Raw genomic sequence first — 19108 nt, forward strand, 5'->3', positions numbered from 1 at the left:
AGAATATCCCGCTTAAAGCGTGAATGTATTCTGGCCGGGCGACGCAGAGGGAATATTAAATTCCTGTGACGGAGCTGCAGACTCGACTAGGTGATGCTTGTTTACCAGCTGGAGAGGGGGGCTGGAAGGACTCCCTCTACAGACGCGCTAAAATATGGTCAGGGGGTTGTGAAAAGCATCAGTGTGAATAGGCTATGGGAATGAGATAACAGTATAAACGTTTCCCTTCCTCTGCACATACGAGAACCACCGATTCTGGTTACTATTCATTCTAATATGTTTTATAATCCACCCCAACTCCTTAAGTGACGCACATGTAGGCTTTATAGGTCAGAAACATCAAGTTTGGTATATTTAGATTGATGAAAAATCTTCACAGTAGTCAAATATTGGACCACGGGATCAGAGCTGCTATAAATAAAGCTCCAGTCCTGACTGACTACGCTCCAAATGAGTCGGAAGAGGGCAGAGTGATAGTAGGAGGGCTTTCTCCTTTTCTCTCTCTCTCTCTCTCTCTCTCTCTCTCTCTCTCTCTCTCTCTCTCTCTCTCTCTCTCTCTCTCTCCCTCCCTCCCTCCCTCCCTCTCTCCTTTGAACGGGGCCACCTCACTCCAGCATTCATCCCGTTTCCACCAATAAGCCCAATGAGCTGAGTGTGCGCCGCCCACTGTCGGTGTGTGTATTTTTTTCTTCTCCTTTCCTTTCCTTTTTTTTTTTTTAACTAGAGCTGGATGTGTAGATCGTCACATGTTGTTTCCCCCTCCTCAGTCCGGACACTAGCAGACATGTGTTATTTATTGCTCAGCTTTGGGAGAAGACGAACGCGCGCACAGCCGGCTCTGGAAATAGAGGATTAAAATAACGCGCGGCGTTTCTTTAGCAGCTCGAGGTTAGGAAGCATTGTGTCTGATAGCGAAGGACACGAGAATGGCGAGTCCGCCAAGCACAGGAGATCAGCCGCTGTTACCCAGTACTACGAATGTGAACAGCGGCGTCAAGAAGTGCGGATACCTAAAGAAGCAGAAACACGGACACAAGCGCTTTTTCGTTCTAAAGGAGCCGAGCGAAGGCTTCCCTGCCCGGCTGGAGTACTACGAGAGCGAGAAGAAATGGAAAAACAAATCGGCCGCGAAGAGAGTTATTCCTCTGGACTGCTGTCTCAATATCAACAAGAGAGCGGACGCAAAACACAAATATCTTATTGCTCTGTACACCAAGGATGAGTATTTTGCGGTGGCGGCAGAAAACGAGCAGGAACAGGAGAGCTGGTACCGGGTGCTGATGGATTTAATGGCAGAGGGGAAAGTATACGACGGCTCAGCGTCTAACTCTGCGTCCTCGCTGGTTGGCTTCGACGAGGCGAGCTACGGTGTGATAACGCCGGTTTCCGCCGTCTACAAGGAGGTCTGGCAAGTCAATCTGAAATCCAAAGGCTTGGGGCAAAGCAGGAATTTGACCGGAGTGTACAGGCTCTGTCTCTCCAGCCGGACTATCAGCTTTGTCAAGCTGAACTCAGAGGTTGCCTCCGTCAATTTACAGCTGATGAATATCCGGAGGTGCGGCCACTCTGACAGCTTTTTCTTCATTGAGGTTGGTCGATCTGCGGCCACGGGTCCGGGGGAGTTGTGGATGCAGGCTGATGACTCCGTGGTGGCGCAAAATATTCACGAAACTATCTTGGAGGCGATGAAAGCCATGAAGGAGCTGTCGGAATTTCGTCCGCGCAGCAAAAGCCAGTCATCTGGTACAAACCCCATCTCCGTGCCCACACGGCGGCACCTGAACAATCTCCCCCCCAGCCAGACCGGGCTTCCCCGGCGGTCGCGCACTGACAGCATGGCCGCGACCTCTCCTGTGAGCAAATTTTCCTCCTGTCGAATACGCACGGCCAGCGAGGGCGACGGCACCATGACACGCCCCATGTCAGTGACTGGCAGCCCGTTGAGCCCAGGGGTCCACAGGACCCTGCTGAGCAGATCTCACACTATTACAGCGCGCCCTTGTCGGACATTTGAATCTTCTTCCCTCCAGCACAGTAAGTCCATGTCTATGCCCCTGTCTCGTTCCCCGCCCATGGCCACCCCCAGCCCAGGGAATCTGTCCTCCTGCCCAGACAGCAGTGCTCCTCGCCCCTCCAGCTGCAGTGCCTCCTTTTCAGGCTCCCCCAGTGATGCTGGTTTTATATCATGTGAGGAGTATGGCTCAAGCCCGGCGGACGCACGAGACCTGAGGCTCTCACTCACCCTCCGTAGCAACACTCCTGAGTCTCTCAAAGCTGACACTCCCCCCTCTCGAGATGGCAGTGAGCTGGATGGCTACATGGTGATGGAGCGGCAGAATCAGAATGGTTATCGTCGGTTACCGGAGCTGGACAAGGCTTATCGAAAGCGCACGTACTCCCTGACTACTCCCCGCCAGCAGAGGGGTCCCCCCCAAGTGTCTTCAGCCTCCCTGGATGAGTATACTCTAATGAGGGCTACTTACACCAGTGGAAGCCAGTCTTCTCACAGGTGTCACACTGCCTCACCTAAAGGGACCTATCCTGAGGATTACAGGGATGTTCAGATCAGTGCTAGCAGTCTCCAAGGTGACAGTGGCTATATGCCCATGATGCCAGGTGTGGCACCTCAGACACCGGGGTCCAAGGATGACCCCTACATGCCCATGAGCCCCATGTGTGTTTCTGCTCCAAAGCAGATCATCAACCCCCGCTCACACTCCTCTTCAGTGGGGCTGGCCCCACGCACAGACTCCCCTGGGAGTGCTTCTTTGGAGGAAAGTGGCTATATGCGGATGTGGTGTGGAACTAAGATGTCAATGGAGAGTGCTGATGGAAAGCTCACCAATGGAGAGTACCTGAACATGTCTCCTGTTGACCCTCTGGTGTCCATCACACCCCCAGACTTCATCCTCAGTCCTGTAGGAGGAGATCCCCACCCCCAGCAACATCACAGACAGCCTTATTCTTACAGCTCTCTACCACGCTCACTTAAAGGCCAGTTGCAGCGCAATGGGTCCACAGACACAGACCAGTATGTGGTGATGAGTTTACGGAGACAGCGAATAGAAGAGGAGTCCAACTATTGTCCTGTCTCTCCAGGAGACTCTGTGGCCAGCAGCTCTCCGGGTACACCAGGCACCCCTTCCTCTGCCCCATCGCCTCTCAGAGTGGCTCGGATAGATGGGGGTCTGGTACACCGGAGCAGAGTGTGTCGGCCCACCCGCCTGGCTCTGGAATCCCTCAGAACACTACCATGTATGAATGAACACCCTCTTCCCTCAGAGCCACGCAGCCCCGGAGAGTACATCAACATAGACTTCAGTAGTGCTACCCACGATCTGGCATCTACAGTGTCAGAGAGCTCTGCGTCCTCTGTGAGTGGAGTGTGTGAAGAGAAGGGATCCCTGCAGTGCTCAGACTATGCTAATGTTGACGTCAGCTCCCCGGGTCACCTTGGCCCACACCAAGCCAGGGGTCCCCCCTCCACAGGGTGCCTAAACCGCATGCCTGAAGTCTTGACATGCCCAACTGCGGTGAACACCCTGCAGAACATACAGAGAGGCGAGGAGGAAGAAGAGGAAAAAAGCATAGAGGGAGGACCAGAGGAGAGGGGGATGGTAGAGGAATATCCTCTCCAACAGCAGGTGAGCCTGGTGTGTCAGCCTGCTCTAGTCAAGGATGACTACACTGAGATGACTTTCGGTCCTCCTGCCAGTCTACCTGCTCTCTGCACCACTGATGCTGCTCCCCTCCCCACCAGCCCCACGGCCTGTGTCAAAAGACTCAGTCTTGAGAGCTCCATTGTGGATGCAGTGCCCCCTGTGCCATTGGACTCTTTCCTCCTGGGGGGCCCTTCATTATCTGTCACCCTCGTGGATCCACACAGGGGGGCCAAAGTGATCCGGGCCGACCCTCAGGGGCGAAGGCGGCACAGTTCTGAAACCTTCTCCTCCACCACCACTGTCACACCTGTGTGCCCATCCTTTGCCCACGACACCAAACGGCACAGCTCTGCCTCTGTGGAGAATGTATCCCGCACTGTGTGCAGCACCGAGGGACCCGAGGAGGACTATGGCAGCAACAGCCCCATGTGCCGGGAGATGTCAGCTGGTTATCAAAACGGACTTAACTATATTGCCTTAAACTTGATGGAGGGAAACCTTGGAGGATGCAGGTTAGGGGACTGTGATGGGCTCCTGAGGTTCAAGACGGCCTGTGGCTGCAAAGGGGGCATGAATGGTTTCAACACAAGCCCCTACGCCAGCCTGGGATTCAAGGAGACTGCTGCTGCTGTGAAAGGTGAGTGTTTTCACGCATGTCACACTCACTCATTCATGCAGTATGTTTTCATTCATGAAGGGAGTGGAGCCAGGGCTTGAGTAGGATAGAGATCCGCCTCAGTGCTACCGTATACTCTGCAGAGATAGGCCACTCGTTGCTAAGCAGCACTTCTGAGCTCATTTTCATTCCAAAGTTGAGAATAATGATGATCTTTCAGAGAACATGCTGGAAACAAACAGCTCCATTCATTTTGTGTCTTCATTTGTGTGTCTGCAGCAGAGCCTGTGTGTTTAACACCCACTCTGGCTTTAACCCACGAACTGCCAACGCCGTGTGTCTAAATTTCTGGATGTTATAAGCCTAAATATCACACTGATTGTCATTTATGCCTCAGTAAGACAAATCGTCGCAATGCCGCAAATAACATCATATAGAGTTGTGCGATCAAATGTGGCAAACGGTGTTAATCAGTTATATAAACAGTGGTTACATACCGATACATGTTAGAATAACAGCTTTCGGTCTGTAAACGTAGGCTACGGAAGCTGAGGGAAGTAAAGGTGTTATGAACCTTGCTGTTGGGTGTAGGCTGTCGTGTTTAGATAGGGTTAGTCACCTACTCGTCACACCCATGACACATCGTCAAACCCCAAGGCTGTTCGATGCTGCGGAGAGCTGTTCCCAAGATCTGTGATCTGCGTCAAGCTGCGGACACACACCGGAAAACGAGCGTTTCGCTCCAAATAAAAGCATAGGAAGAAAAGCTGACGTGTTCAAAACCACAAGAAATATCCATGTTCTCCGGAGCGTGCTGCATTGGCTCTCATTTACTGTATATCTCCTTAAAGGAGAACAGCTGCTATATGTCACTTGACTGAAATAGGTTTTATTTTGAAACCGTTTTATTTTGAAAACTATGACCGGACTTGTGTTTTACTCTGGCTGACTTTACACTGCTGTCGTGTGTATGTGTGAATGGTCTGCTGTGGTCTCCCCTTAGTGACGCAGTTTTATACCACGTCAGTGTTTCAAAACACATCAAGTCTGACGCTGTGACGCGTGCAGCACTACACATGACGTGCACGTGGAAGCAGCTAGAAAAATCCGCGTTTGTGGGTCATTTTATAACACAGCGTGCTGTAGCTTTTGTAAAGCTGGTATGTGTGCGGATGTGCCGTGAAATCCCTCTGACTAGATGTCTTTGTGGGAAGGAACAGTCGCCATCAAAATATTCCCTTTCACCTCATTTTGTTCAGTGTTGTATCAGTGGCTTTTCATGCATCTCTAAATGGCAGGGATTATTTACAGGGATAGATGACCTGGCAGGGGCATGTCAGAAGTTGCTGTTGTTTGAAGAGAAAATACACAGTGTGAGGATCACTGTGAGTCAGGAGTCACTGTTCCTGATGGTGAAATACAAGAGTTTAATTGCTGTTTGTGGTTTCACAACCAAGTTGTCTCTCTTTGTCTCTGTCTCTGCTGGCTCTCATGCTGTGAGCACAGCCAGCGTGGGGCTTGGTGCAAGTCATCAGGTTCCCCAGAAAAACAAGTGAGTCAGTTGTTTATCAGTTGTCAGGTACTGGGTTTCAGGACTGGAATGTGGTCAGTGTGCAAAGGTTGCTGGGAGGGGTGAATGCTCACTTGTTTTTCTAACCTGGTGGGATGGAGTGGGAGGGGGATTGGAGGATTCTTCACAAACAGTTTTACACAGGAGCGTTCTCCCGCTAATGTCCTCCACGAACACATCTGACTTTTACCAGGCGCATACTACAAATGCACCTTCACACATGCTTTTGAGTTTCAGACAGGACCCAAATATTGAATGTTGTCCCCTTCAGCACAGATGTTTGTCCAAGGTGGAGGAACAATGGTAAAGGATGGGTGGCTTGTTTTGTTTTTTTATGTACAGCAAAATAGACAATTGAGCTGTTGGCTGAAGGGAGGGCGAGAGAGAGAGTGAGGGGGAGGAAAGGAGGAGTGACAAGGAAAGGAAGAAAAGAAAGAGATAGAGATCAGCGTCGTTCCGGTAAGAGTTTGCCTTTGCCACTGTATCTTTGTTATATAAGCCCTCCCTGACAAACAAATGTCCTTGTACATAATGGTGAATGACTCAGCTCCGATCGGGGATGTGACCAGTGTGGCAAGTCTTTGATACTCTCATCAAAATACAAAAACACTTGCATTGCTTGTGTCTGTGAGAGAGTGAAAAAGAGGACTCGACTGTTTACTACAAGATGACAGGCTCTACCACATTCCCTTCACGCAGTGAACAATGACATGCATTCCCTGCAGTGCATCAATTTGAAAACAGGTATAATGGGAAATCAAATCACCTGTCCGCATTTGGCATCTGAAGCACATGCAGGGTAAAGGTGAGACTTGGAGGGAGATGTTGCTCCTCAGCCCGACGGACTTGCAAATATGCGAGCATGTGGCTCAGCGAGGAGCGGCGGAGTCCGTTAGCTGATAGGTTACGCTGTTGTTGTTTGTTTTTTTTTGGCCCTGACGTGACTTGCAGGGAGAGAGGAGGCGGTGGGGCAGAGGAGGGGGCTGTTTAGCTTTCAGTGCACGCCTTCTGGCCCTGCCAACAATGTCGGTTTCTCGACCTTTGAACTCGCTCTCTCTGTGTGAGAGACTGTGAGAGAGGGGGGAGAAATTGCCGGCGGGGCATTTCCAGAAACCAGCACACCTCCGTCTCTGTGTGCTATTTATTCATTTAGTTTTTCCCATTCTTTGGGTCCCTTACCTCTCCTTTTACAGTACATCTGTCCCACCACTTCACTTTTCTCCATAAAAGCGTCTTTTATCACCCTCCTGTCATCTGCTTTTCCCACTCCTGTCCTCATTTATCTAATGTTTCTCTCTCTGGCATCCAGTCTTGCGTGCAGACAGGGGAGAAGACTGACTCACACTCTCCCTGTCTTTCATTTCCACTTTGTGTGTGTGTGTGTGTGTGTGTGTCTGTGTGTGTCTTCCTGTCCTGTGTGCATACATATACACAGCCATCAGCAGATGGTGGAGGGGTGGAGGTGGGGGGGTCAGGGGTTTTGCACCTGCCCCGCCAAGCAGTGCTCACTGGTTATCTGGCCCGTCAGAGGAGAGTGACAATACGCTAATGACTGGCCACCATCTGCCACAACAACAACAAGGAGAAGCCATACACCAACCCACCCCCCTCCTCTTCCTCTGTATCCTCCTCCCCTGTTTCTCCTCCTCCTCTCTCCAGACATTGGTTTCTGTTTTTCAGAAGTCATGTGATTCACCGGTGTGTTGGAGCCTTGTGTTTTTCCTGTTCTTATCTGACCTCAGTGGACTGCCTCTGATTGGCTTTTCACACCAGAAGCCATAGAGGATTGTCTAACGATGCATTAAACAATTAGCTAATCATATCTGATCAGAGCCACTAACAAGACTCTCATTCCTCTTGCTGCTTGATTTATCTCACACTACAAACAACAACAGACAACTAATGGCCAACTGGCTTGTAGAATTGATCTGAATTGTCTAGAGCTGCAACGATCAATGGTTTAGTCGATTGACAGAAAATTAATCAGCAGCCGTTTTGATGATCAATTTACTTTCTCTGCCTTCGGCTGCAGAAATTTGAAGATGTGTTTCTTGTTGCTGGTTTATATCATTACTTTGTTTTGGACCGTTGGTCTGACCTTTGAAAATGTCATTTTGGGTTCTGGTTAATTGGACATTTTACACAGAACAACTAATCGATTAATCAAAAATTAAAGTAATAATAGAAATGATAATAAAAGTTGCAGCCATAGAAATATATATTGCTGTGGTGTGTTCATGAGCGGATGGGAAAGTCTGACATCTGAGAATCAAGTGCTGGCTGCCAAACAATAGCCTGTTTAATACAAGAGGGAATTCGCGTTTATCTTTCAGGTTTGATATTTTGCGACAGCATAGCTCATGAACGCGCTGAGGCTGCACAGATCATCGCCCATACTTTTAAATTAATTCATTTTCTCATGCATTATGATTATTTTTGCAGCCTGTTAAAAGCCTCAAAACTCTGTGTGAACTCTGCAAACAATGCCTCTTCTTGATGATTTGATTGCATATAGTTTTTTGAGGAACATACAGTCTCTGTCCTCACCCGTCCCGCGCACCCCTCCCCTTCGGACACATGTATGTGGCCCTCCTGGCCGTCCGATACATAACTCTTTGAGCAAAGTAGGGCGGGATGTTCCAGCGCTAGATAAAAACAAAGTCAGCCTACCACATCCTCAATTTAGCTTGGAGGTAAGAAGGATTACATTCACTTCAGGATTAGACATTGTTGAGTAGCTTGTTTTGTCTAGAGGTAGAAGATGAGATAGTGTGTCACATGAGTGCACATGCCGTACAGTACTTACACACACTGCACACACACATCAGGTCAGCTCAGGCCTTTTTCATTCATAAACAGTCCAGCTCTTCAGACACTCTTTGGACTCCAAAGTCTGGCTCTGAGAAACCTCGATTGGCTTCTTTCACAACAGTTTTCTGACATTTTGAAGGCCAAATGCTAAATCGATCCTTTGAAAATAATCATCAGTGGCAGCCTCTGATGCGTGAGCAGTCTTGTTTGAAGGGAGAAGCCACACAGTTGTTGCAAAAAGATGTAAAAACTGGATAAGATTGAAGAGGATAATTACATGTGTTATCTGGAATATATTTAGGAGTGAGGCAGCAGGATAGCAGAGCGAACAGTGGTTGTTGTTGTTGTTTTGTCAGACAGAGGTGTGGGAGGTCAGAGGTGAAGAGTCAGTCAGTGTTTGCTTGCTGGAGCGCTGCTGTGGATCAGGCAGGAGCCAGCAGGGCAGGAATGTAAACAGAGCAGATCTGAGCCTGCGGATCTCTACCTGTCGGGAGGAGGAAACCCGCTCCTAACATCAGCTTTGTTGTTTGCAGAAGCTTGTGTGCAGCTGATCCTTTTCCTCTCTTGCTGTTCACAAATACAGTTGGAGTAGTTCCCCCTGAAAGCCCATTCACTTAACTCTGCAACAACACGGAGCCACTCGAGCAGGTGAAGCATCGACAGACATGGGGACATGTTTACTCTGCTTCTGAAACACCACAGAGGAGCCTGCTAATACATGCCTGTATGTGTGTGTGTGTGCTGTAGCCCTGAATGGAGCATGGCTAAATTTAGCCTGTGAGAACTAAATAAATAATGAACAGGGCTTGTGTGTGTGTGTGTGTGTGTGTGTGTGTGTGTGTGTGTGTGTGTGTGTGTGTGTGTGTGTGTGTGTGTGTGTTGGGACAGGGGGCACAGACGTGGGCTGTTGAGGGGGGCTGAGGGGCGTGTGTGCGCTTGAGAAAGAGGAGTGGTCGGGGCCATTGGGTTCATTCCCTGGCTGGACCCTGGACCTCTGTCCCTTCTCTCAATAACGCCCCCCCCCCCAACCTCCCTGCCCGCCCACACTTTTCTCCGATCAGCATGTGTTTGAATAGCAGTGTGTGTCTCCCTCTACGCCACATTGTCCGGGTTCAGACAACGATAATCCTTTTTTTTTTTTTTTTTTGTGACTGTTGACTGTATGTACATGGCTACACCTGGTTGCTAATCAGAGCTGTTAGTGATTCAGCCCTCCTTCCCGGCAGATCTCAGTCATTCTCACCCAAGTGTCTGCCTCTACAGGCCACAGGCTGGCCCAGCCCCTGCAGACACAGACACACACACACACAGACACACACACACACACACACACACACACACACACACACACACACACACACAGATTGTTATGGACCGTCAGTCCCATGACCTCACTGCATTCCCGTTCCTCTCTGTCAGGTTGATTCTGTTACTGTGGTTTTTCCACCACTTCTCACCCTGCTGTTTCTATTTTCTTCTGCCTCTGACACCCGTGGTAATGAAGAGACCGAGCTCAGCCGGCACAGGTGGCCTCATCAGTGACTCCATTTTTTAAATAGTTCCATATTTTGCATCTCAGACATCCCTGGAAATGCCTCAGCCTCTTCAGTGTGTTTCCTTTCTCTTCCTTCTCTAACGCTTTGGTCTTTAGTGTTGTGTCCAATGTCTATAAAGCTTTCGGTTTGACATCAGCCTCTGATTTTCTTTTACAGCGTGTGTGTGTGTGTGTGTGTGTGTGTGTGTGTGTGTGTGTGTGTGTGTGTGTGTGTGTGTGTGTGTGTGTGTGTGTGTGTGTGTGTGTGTGTGTGTGTGTGTGTGTGTGTGTGTGTGTGTGTGTGTGTGTGTATGGTGGGAGAAGGTGAGGAAGGGGTAACTGTGAGGACTCTGAATGAAAGGTTTGTTTTAGAGAATGACGATCACATCCAGCTTTGTGAAAACAGCTCTTGTTCACGGCTGGGGAAGAGAAGGAGGAGACAGTGAGCGAGTGAGGGAAGAAATGCAGCCGCGGAGAGGGGGCTGTGTGTGTGAGTGTGTGTTTGTGTATGTGTGTGTCAGCCAAGACTTCCGCTCCCATTTGATAGTTCTGCATGCAAATGAAACCTCACAAACAAGTACGCCGGGGCAAGGGTCAGCACGGCTTTCCACTGGGAGAAAAGCGACTCTCTGAAGACTCTTTTTATAGTTTTATAGTATGTGAACAAAACAGCTGTGGTGTGTGTGTGGGAGAATGTTTTGTTTATTTGACTTCAGTAGGTGTGCAATCAAGAGTACCTGGGTGTGTGTTTGTTGGTGTGTGGGAGTGTTGTTGCTGTCTCTTCTGCCGTCATTGGAGACTGCCCTGTGTCAGCTGCACAGTGCTAAATGCCACTCTGTTTTTCCCCTGCCGTGAAAGCACCTGCCACTTCAGTGTCTACCAGCTGAGGAACACACACACACACATGCACACACATGCACACACAGGCCGCTTGAAGAGCACTTATTCCTTACTTGGAAACAGAGTGGGGGTATCCGTTTGACCTCCCCCTCTCCTCTATTGCTCTGTCCTGCGTCATAAATCACATCTACTGTATGTAAACACACACATATTGAGTTTCTGAAAAGAGTATTGACCAAGAAATCTCATCCAGTTAGATTCAACCTCATGCCCGTAAATCACATGGCTGAAAACTCACTCGTGTTTTTCTTCTTCTCCTTTCAGAATGAAGGCTGATGGGTCCCCCTCCTCGCCTCTCCGCCCCCTCTCCCTCCTTTTCCTGTGAACGTAGGATTTCGCTGCAGCCAAGTGACGACAGCTGGACCATGAGCTGCAGTCGACGCCCTTTGACCTCTTCGCCGCCTTCGAGGGTCACAGGGACGGCCATCACCATGGCAACACGGACACTTGACCCTTACCCCAAATCTTCCCTCCGCTTTTCTCGGCACCAAAACATTCAGGCGCCATCACTGCTGCTGTACTAGATTACTTAAAAACTTAAACAGACTATTAACTCTAACTATAGATAGGTAACTATTTATCTCTGTGCGTAGACCTGCAAAATTATCCTGCAGTATATTGTTATGTTAATTATTATTATTATTGTTATTGCCATTCATACACTTTCAGCTGGTTTTCTTTTGGCTTCAGCCGACATTTGCCAGATACTTTCACCTGAAAACCTGTGAACCAAACCTGGACAGCATAGTGTGTGCACACACACACATACACACACGCAAAAAACCTTGATGCATACAGATTACATATATTTATTTATTTATCATGTATGTATGCATTTAATGAAGTGTGTGTGTGAATTTGTATACCGATTGTACTGCAAAAAAGAGGTGGCATTTATGAACATATTTAAAAATCAAAGTTAACATTTGCTTAAAAAAACCCTACCTCAGCAAAAACCAGGTTGGTACCAATTCACACAGCAGAAATATATATAAAATATTTATTTTCAAAGGTGAATGTTTTTTTAAATCACCAATCCAAAGCCTTACTCAAGCCATCAGCCCCCGTCTGATGGACCTTTTTAGTTTGGACCTATAAACACGCAGTATATCAAAGATTTAACCAGTCATCTTATAGACCGAATGTTGATCAGAGCCGAGTGAGAGAGCCTCTCTGAGATTAAGTTCCTTCTCTCCCCACATTACATTTATGACAAGATTATGTATTAAATATCCAGAGTAATATATTTATCAATATGCCTGAGATGGAGGATTCATATACACTAAAAAAAAAAACACACCAGAGGACTTCAGAGGAATACTTGACATTGCATTGCATCATGCATGCAGGAGTCACCCATCCAAACCCTGCAGCATGAACCAACTGGACCTGACCACCAGATCTGTGGCCTGTCTGAGCCCAATCCTCAGCACCTTTACATTTTACCGAGTCACCCGCTGTTCACCTGTGATATCCTGCACATCCACGCAGCCTGCAGGATGTTATGACCTGTCACGACCAGGGACGGGAACATGAATGTTTGAAGTTATTTATACAGAGTAACTGGACAGCTCAGAGTCTTGCATTTTCTCACCTGATGCCTCATTGCGGAGCTCTGTCCCGCCACACGCTTAGGTGGCCGGTGCAGGCAGCGCTGAGCAATGCGGCGAATGCATGACGCAGTCTTGACCGGCTGCTCAATGAGCCGCTTGATAGCAGATGAGACACGCCGGAGCCAATGCATGGTCTTGCACTTACAAACTTTCTAGATTGTAACACAAGACACGTTGAATGTAGTACATGCTGTGTTCCGAGTGTGGGAACACACAGCCCAACAAACACCACGACAGCTTCAACAATGAAACATGCAGAGGTACTGAATGGACACTACAACACAGATACAAACCAGGGGAAGTATCTCTTTATTTATCTGAATTCACTGATCCTTCGCCTATATACTGTAAATAGTGCGACGTTACAGAATTACATTTAAGCATCGCTGAGAAACTTTGAGAGATGTTAAGTTAAATAACTTATGTTGTTTGTACTGTACATAATATGTGTTTGAGTGAACTTTCTGATACAACAAAAGCACTAATTAAGTTATATGCTAACCAGTATGGTTTGGCTTTGATTTTTTTTTTTTTTTTTTAACTGTCATGGGATAGTCTTGTGAAATGGATGCCACTATGAGGACATTTTCTATTGCTGTAATTCTGAAAGAAAAAAGAAGATTTTAAGAGAAATCATTAATACTTGACATACTTAATTCTTGTTACTTAGGTACAACACAAATGGCATATATGCAATATTTACAGTTTTGAAAATTAGTTTACAAAGACTACCAAATGTATAAATACTGTTAATAATGTTTGTTAAACCTTAAAATCAGATTTCTGCTGTTTGTACGTTTTTTTTCCTCCAAATTTGAAATGAGAACTTTTTTCTGTGTGTCTTTTGCTAATCGAGCCTCTTGATGTTTTGAGCAGTGTTTTGCATTTGGATAATGTTTCAAGTTTTTATTCAGCATCTAACGGTTATGATATTGGCCCTGGCTTATCTTGCTGTGTCTTTCATTGTAAATATTTCATATCTTGCATATTGTGATGCTACTAAGAGATGATAATTTAAACTTAGTTCATTGCTTTAGATTGTATTGATTCTTTATAGACACATGCAATAAATAATGATGTTATTTAAGAAAACCATTCGCCTCTGTTTCCGTTCTCCTCCCTCTCACATCACAAACAAGCACCAGCTTTTCATCTCTCATGTGAATGGGCACTCGCCAGAGCAGATGTTTCAATTCAGTTTCCTGCCTCTTTCATTAAGAAAACCCTCATTAGAAGAGACGACATATCTCGATTCTCTTTCATTTCCCATGTCCCTCCTTCTTTTTAAAGCATTGCTCCCTATTGAGAAAGAGCGCATCAAGAATTGGGTGTCGGTCTAACCTAGTGTTGCCTCCAGCATTAGCATTGTTATTGTTTTTCTGCGCTTGGCTTCCAGTCCCCACCCCCAGCAACAGTAATTAGACCAGCATGTTGAAACAGCCCCTGGAACTGGGAGGGAATAAATAACACTGTGATAGGATTATGATTTTGCACCCTAAGCCATATGCTGTCAGATTATTCATTCTCACAGCCTTGCTAATTAAAATGATAATTAATGCTGGGAAATAGTTCTAATTGTCTGCTGTGTCTAGTGGTATGTGTTTGGATGGGGGCGGGGGACTGGCTCTCAGGTTTGTGTGCATGTGCCGGGTGAGGAACATGACACGTTTGTACTTAAATCTTAGGTATGTGAGCAGTGAAGATGGAGCAAGTAAAAAAAAGGGGGTGGAGTAGAACAGCTGGAAAGAGGGGGCAGGTTGTAGAGGAATAGGTTGACTGATGGGCGGGATGATAGCCTGAAGGTACATCTCTTCCATTAGGCAGATTTGTCCCTGCTGCATACGTACAAGCTAATGAGAGCAAAAATCCTGGAGAGCAAAGTTTGACATATTAACTGTAAACCAAATCTCATCCATCACTGTTCCTTTCATCGCTCCTGTTCTCCCTCTTGCTCCACTTCCTCCTAAAGTTTAATTAAAGACTAATTTATCTCATTAAATCGTAAAGAAGGGATAGAGAGCTGCAGGCCATTTAGTCTCTGTTTATCTCCTGGAGTCTTTACTCCTCACTGTCAAAAGACTGACCAGCAGGAGAGGAAACTATAATACTGATGTTACCGCATGTCCAAAAAAAGTCAAACGCAGATGATAAGACCTGAGCATAGACTGGACACTGACATGCATTCAGGATAAAACCATGCAAATCACTATTACAGTGAGATCATGCAAAGTCAATGAACTAGCTTGCCTGTGAATTTCATCTCCATGTCAGCTGGTGTGCGAATGTGTGTGTGAGTGCTTTTGTGTGCATGTCACTGTGTGTGTGTGTGTGTGTTTGTGTCTATGAGGGGGGTTGGTTTTGCATCAGTAGATACTGTAAGTCCATATGAGCAGCGTAAAGTAGCTGAATGCCCCAGGGAGTCATCAGCCTTATGGACAGAGACCTGCAGTAGCTCCACAGGAAATGGCATGCTTCCGGAAAGCTGTCTGGGACACTGCCACTACATTAGTGGCTGTGTGTGTGTGTGTGTGTGTGTGTGTGTGTGTGTGTGTGTGTGTGTGTGTGTGTGTGTGTGTGTGTGTGTGTGTGTGTGCTTTTAAAATGTTGTACACTCTGTGGCCAATTGTGGGTGTCCCCCACAACAATCGGTCTTCAGTCGGTCTGTGTTTCCAGCCTTGGCCAACATGCAATGTTTCCTGCATTATAGTGTGCATGTGGCAGACTGAGTGCGTTAGAGAGAGAGAGAGACATTACCTTGAACACAAACAGATAAAACACAGTAAACATACGTGTATTCTTCTATATAGCAGACAACTAAAGAGAAAAAAATGACATTACTATTGTAATCTCCATGAGGGGGAGACTTTAGACCCCTACATACTGTGATAACCACATTCCTGCAATTTCATTGAATGTCACACTTTGAGTGGCAAACCTTACAATCAGTCAGCTGTGAGGCATGTTGGATTGTGTGATGAATACTTAAAAGAAAAGAAAAAAAAGCAGAGACACATTCTCATGAAAATGTATTAATACATTTCTGACGCTGCCTGAATTTTGATGTTATTTTTGGCTCTAAATAAAAGATTTCACTGTCTTCTTCTTATGCCTGATTGGATAAAATCACAACGTATGGAGGCTTCTTGCCTTCATCGCCTGTAGGTGATGATTTTGTGCTGAGGTTTTAAATTGGCCTTTCCAAAGGAGAACTGGGATTGGCTGAGATCCACGCAGATGATAAAGTGTTCCTCCTCTGATCACAAGCCAAATATTTGGATTTCGTCAAAGCCTACCTGCAGATGTGCTCTGGTGGTGTGCAGATTCATCTGTATTCAGGTTCCCAGATATTTCCCACAGATCCAACAAGTGGGAATGCAAACATTTCTGCATACAGGAATGTTTTCACCATATTTGTGTATATATACTGTATGGGATAGTGTGTGTGTGTGTGTGTGTGTGTGTGTAACTTGGAGCACCTATTCAAATAGCACTTCCTATGTGCATGAATTTCCACCATGGTCAGTGACTATCAATAACTTCTCTCTCTCTCTCTCTCTCTCTCTCTCTCTCTCTCTATCCGACGTAAACACTGTGCACAAGGAGCGCTGGAACACACCTTGTGTTATATTCTCAGTGTTGCATAATCTGCCAGAAAAGTGCCGTAAACAAGAGCTAACTTCCGCTTTCCAGTGAAATCTGAGAATGCAAAGAGTGTTTCTTCCCATCCACGTTTACACACACACACACACACACACACACACACACACACACACACACACACACACACACACACACACACACACACACACACACACACACACACACACACACACACACACACTATCACATGCAAACACTGCATGCATACTGTACTGTTTAAATATACTGTATATTTGTGAGCAACGCCTGGCTGTATTCAAATGAACTGAGACTTGAGATAGAAAGAAAAGAGGATAGTGTGTGTCGGAGAGAGGATGTTCTGGAAAGTCATATTCAATTAGAGTTTGATTATTGAAAGTTAAAAGCAGTAAGTGTGGGTGAACTATGATTCTCGAGAAATTAGTCATTATGGAAGGTCCAGTTGGGTCTGACCAGTGTGCATTTTACAGTAATGTGTGTTTGGGAGTGCCTGTTGCTCACTTGCATGTGTTAGTGTGTGTATGCGCGTTTCTAAGTGTATGCGTGTGTGTTTGGTCAGCCTGTTCAGCAGACATTCCCAGCTGTTTTCCAGGTAGTGTTCTCACGCTTCTTGTGCATCTCCTGTTTCTCATACTGGCTGCTTTGACTGTAATCCCTACCAACACACACACACACACACACACACACACACACACACACACACACACACACACACACTGCCCCGCCTCTTTACCTGGCCACCGGGTGAAGAAAAACCCACCTCACACTCTCACACACACCCCTTCCTGCTTCTGATGACAGAGAGGGCACGGGAAAATAAGTCACAGTCACAAACAAACACACACACAATGGAAGTGGGAACATGACGAGTAAGAGGTGAAGAGGGAGAAACAGGAAGAGACAGGTAAGAGGCATGGAAAGACAAAGAGAAGGAGAGAGCGGGGGAGGTGGAGATGAGATGTGGGAATGTGCGGGAAGCAGCAGGATGAGCTCATGCTTTCTCCTGGCCCTGCCCACCGTGCGTGACTCATGCTTGGCAGGTGCGTCTACATGTGTGTTTACAGCTGCAGGTCAGCTCAGGGTGTGTCCTCATTGCACTGCTGTGGAACATGTTTCCTCAAGCACAGGTAGAGCTATTCATCACACCAGTGTTTCACACACAACAGCTTCTTTATTACCACACTGCTCGGCCTAATCAAAGTGACAACAGCGAGAGAGGCTTTTAAAAACAAATAATCTGCAACGTAAATTAGGAATATAGTGGACCCGCAAATTGCATGATGCAAGGATACAAATTTGGAAACCCTTGAGTGAGCAGTCCCTTGAAAGTAACCACATCCTCCCTGAGAGCACAGTACGAGGGAGAACTTTTAGGAGCGGGCCCCTGCTTTTGCCTCAAAGTGATGGATGTGGTTGGTGGAGACGGCACACGACCTGCAGACAGCCACCAGCTCCTTAGAAGGAAACACCATCTGCTCCTTTGGCTGCAGAGTGTCAATGAGCTGCATGTGCGTATTTCATTTTGGGATCATGTGTGCAATGCCTTCAAGGTGGTGAAGGAGCTGGACTTTTAGAAAACGAGCTGTAGCTCAGACGTCACCTATACCAAATAAATGCATTGCTCTTGTTGTTTCAGCTGATTGTTCTCGGCTTTTGTTTGAGGCATGCGAGTCAACTTGCTTCTACAAAAAAGTACACTCTGTCATGGACATGCTAACCTGCCAACAATTCAGTCTTTCAGCACAAGCTCAACCTTGGTGAAATTCCAGTTGACGGACATTTCAGTAATACCAGCTTTTACAAGTCTCTTAAGCATTTCACTCTGAATATGTGTCTTGTTGTTGTCTTTGTTGTTTGTTATCTTTAGCATCCTATAATGCAGAGAACAAAAGGTCAAGTGTGCACACAACATGACTCGGTCTTTCTCAAGAGTGGAATCTCATTGTGGTCTGGCTGTTTTACTGTTTGGATCTCACAGAGGTTTGGACAGCGGTATGGGGGACTGACCTGATGAATCCCAGCAAAAAAATACACAATGGATTTTCCTACATCTGCCGAGATTCTCTCGAGCGACATGCCTGACAGAGGGTTGAATGGGACAACCACAACCATGTCTCCTGCTGAGGTGTACAGTATGTTAATTTTCTGTTTGACTTGTGTGCTGAAACCAGTCAAATGTTTGTCCGTGACATGCTAAACAGTAGCGTAACAGTAGCTAACCCAAGACACCATCAGCTGTTTTTTCGTACCAGTATCTTGTGGTGGTTAGTGTTTGCTAACACGAACAGTCGCCACTATATGGGTGTAGCCATGCATTCTTTGAGGTGATGGTGGCCCCCAAATACTGAGAAAATACCAATCTGTCCGCCTCAATATAGAGACGAAAACGTGTTCACCACGTTGAAATCCTTTTTTGAATGCTGTAGATGGATTTGTGTCTCGTATTTTCTATTTACTTTCAATTTATTTCCATTTCATAAGTGTCTGACCCCCCCAGCTGCGCACTTGGTTGCACCTATGTTGTGCATGTATATATGTGCACACACCTACATTAAAAAAGAAAAGACAGAGGCAGGAAGAGGCAGACAGGTAAGACATGGGTTCGAGGTGAGAACCAGGACATTGTACTACTCAAACAACGCCTGCATAGCAACATTATTGGCAGCATGAGGTTTATTATTATTTTGTCTGGGGCAAGAAAACAAAGTTTGGAGAACTTTGCTAGCAGGCAACCTCCACATCGTTAGCTGTTGTCCTGAAGTT

At 46.6% G+C, this 19108-nt stretch overlaps 1 protein-coding gene across 1 annotated transcript; it reads left to right on the forward strand.

The window, feature by feature from the left end:
- The first annotated feature begins 622 nt into the window (after positions 1-622).
- irs2b (insulin receptor substrate 2b) lies at positions 623-13799 on the forward strand. The gene is made up of 2 exons (XM_070975255.1): positions 623-4299; positions 11358-13799. Exons 1-2 carry the CDS (start codon positions 927-929, stop codon positions 11360-11362), a joined length of 3378 nt encoding a protein of 1125 aa, XP_070831356.1. The 5' UTR covers positions 623-926; the 3' UTR covers positions 11363-13799.
- The last annotated feature ends 5309 nt before the right edge of the window (positions 13800-19108 follow it).

The sequence above is a fragment of the Chaetodon trifascialis genome, chromosome 12 (assembly GCF_039877785.1).
Source record: "Chaetodon trifascialis isolate fChaTrf1 chromosome 12, fChaTrf1.hap1, whole genome shotgun sequence".
In the NCBI taxonomy this organism is placed as follows: domain Eukaryota; kingdom Metazoa; phylum Chordata; class Actinopteri; order Chaetodontiformes; family Chaetodontidae; genus Chaetodon; species Chaetodon trifascialis.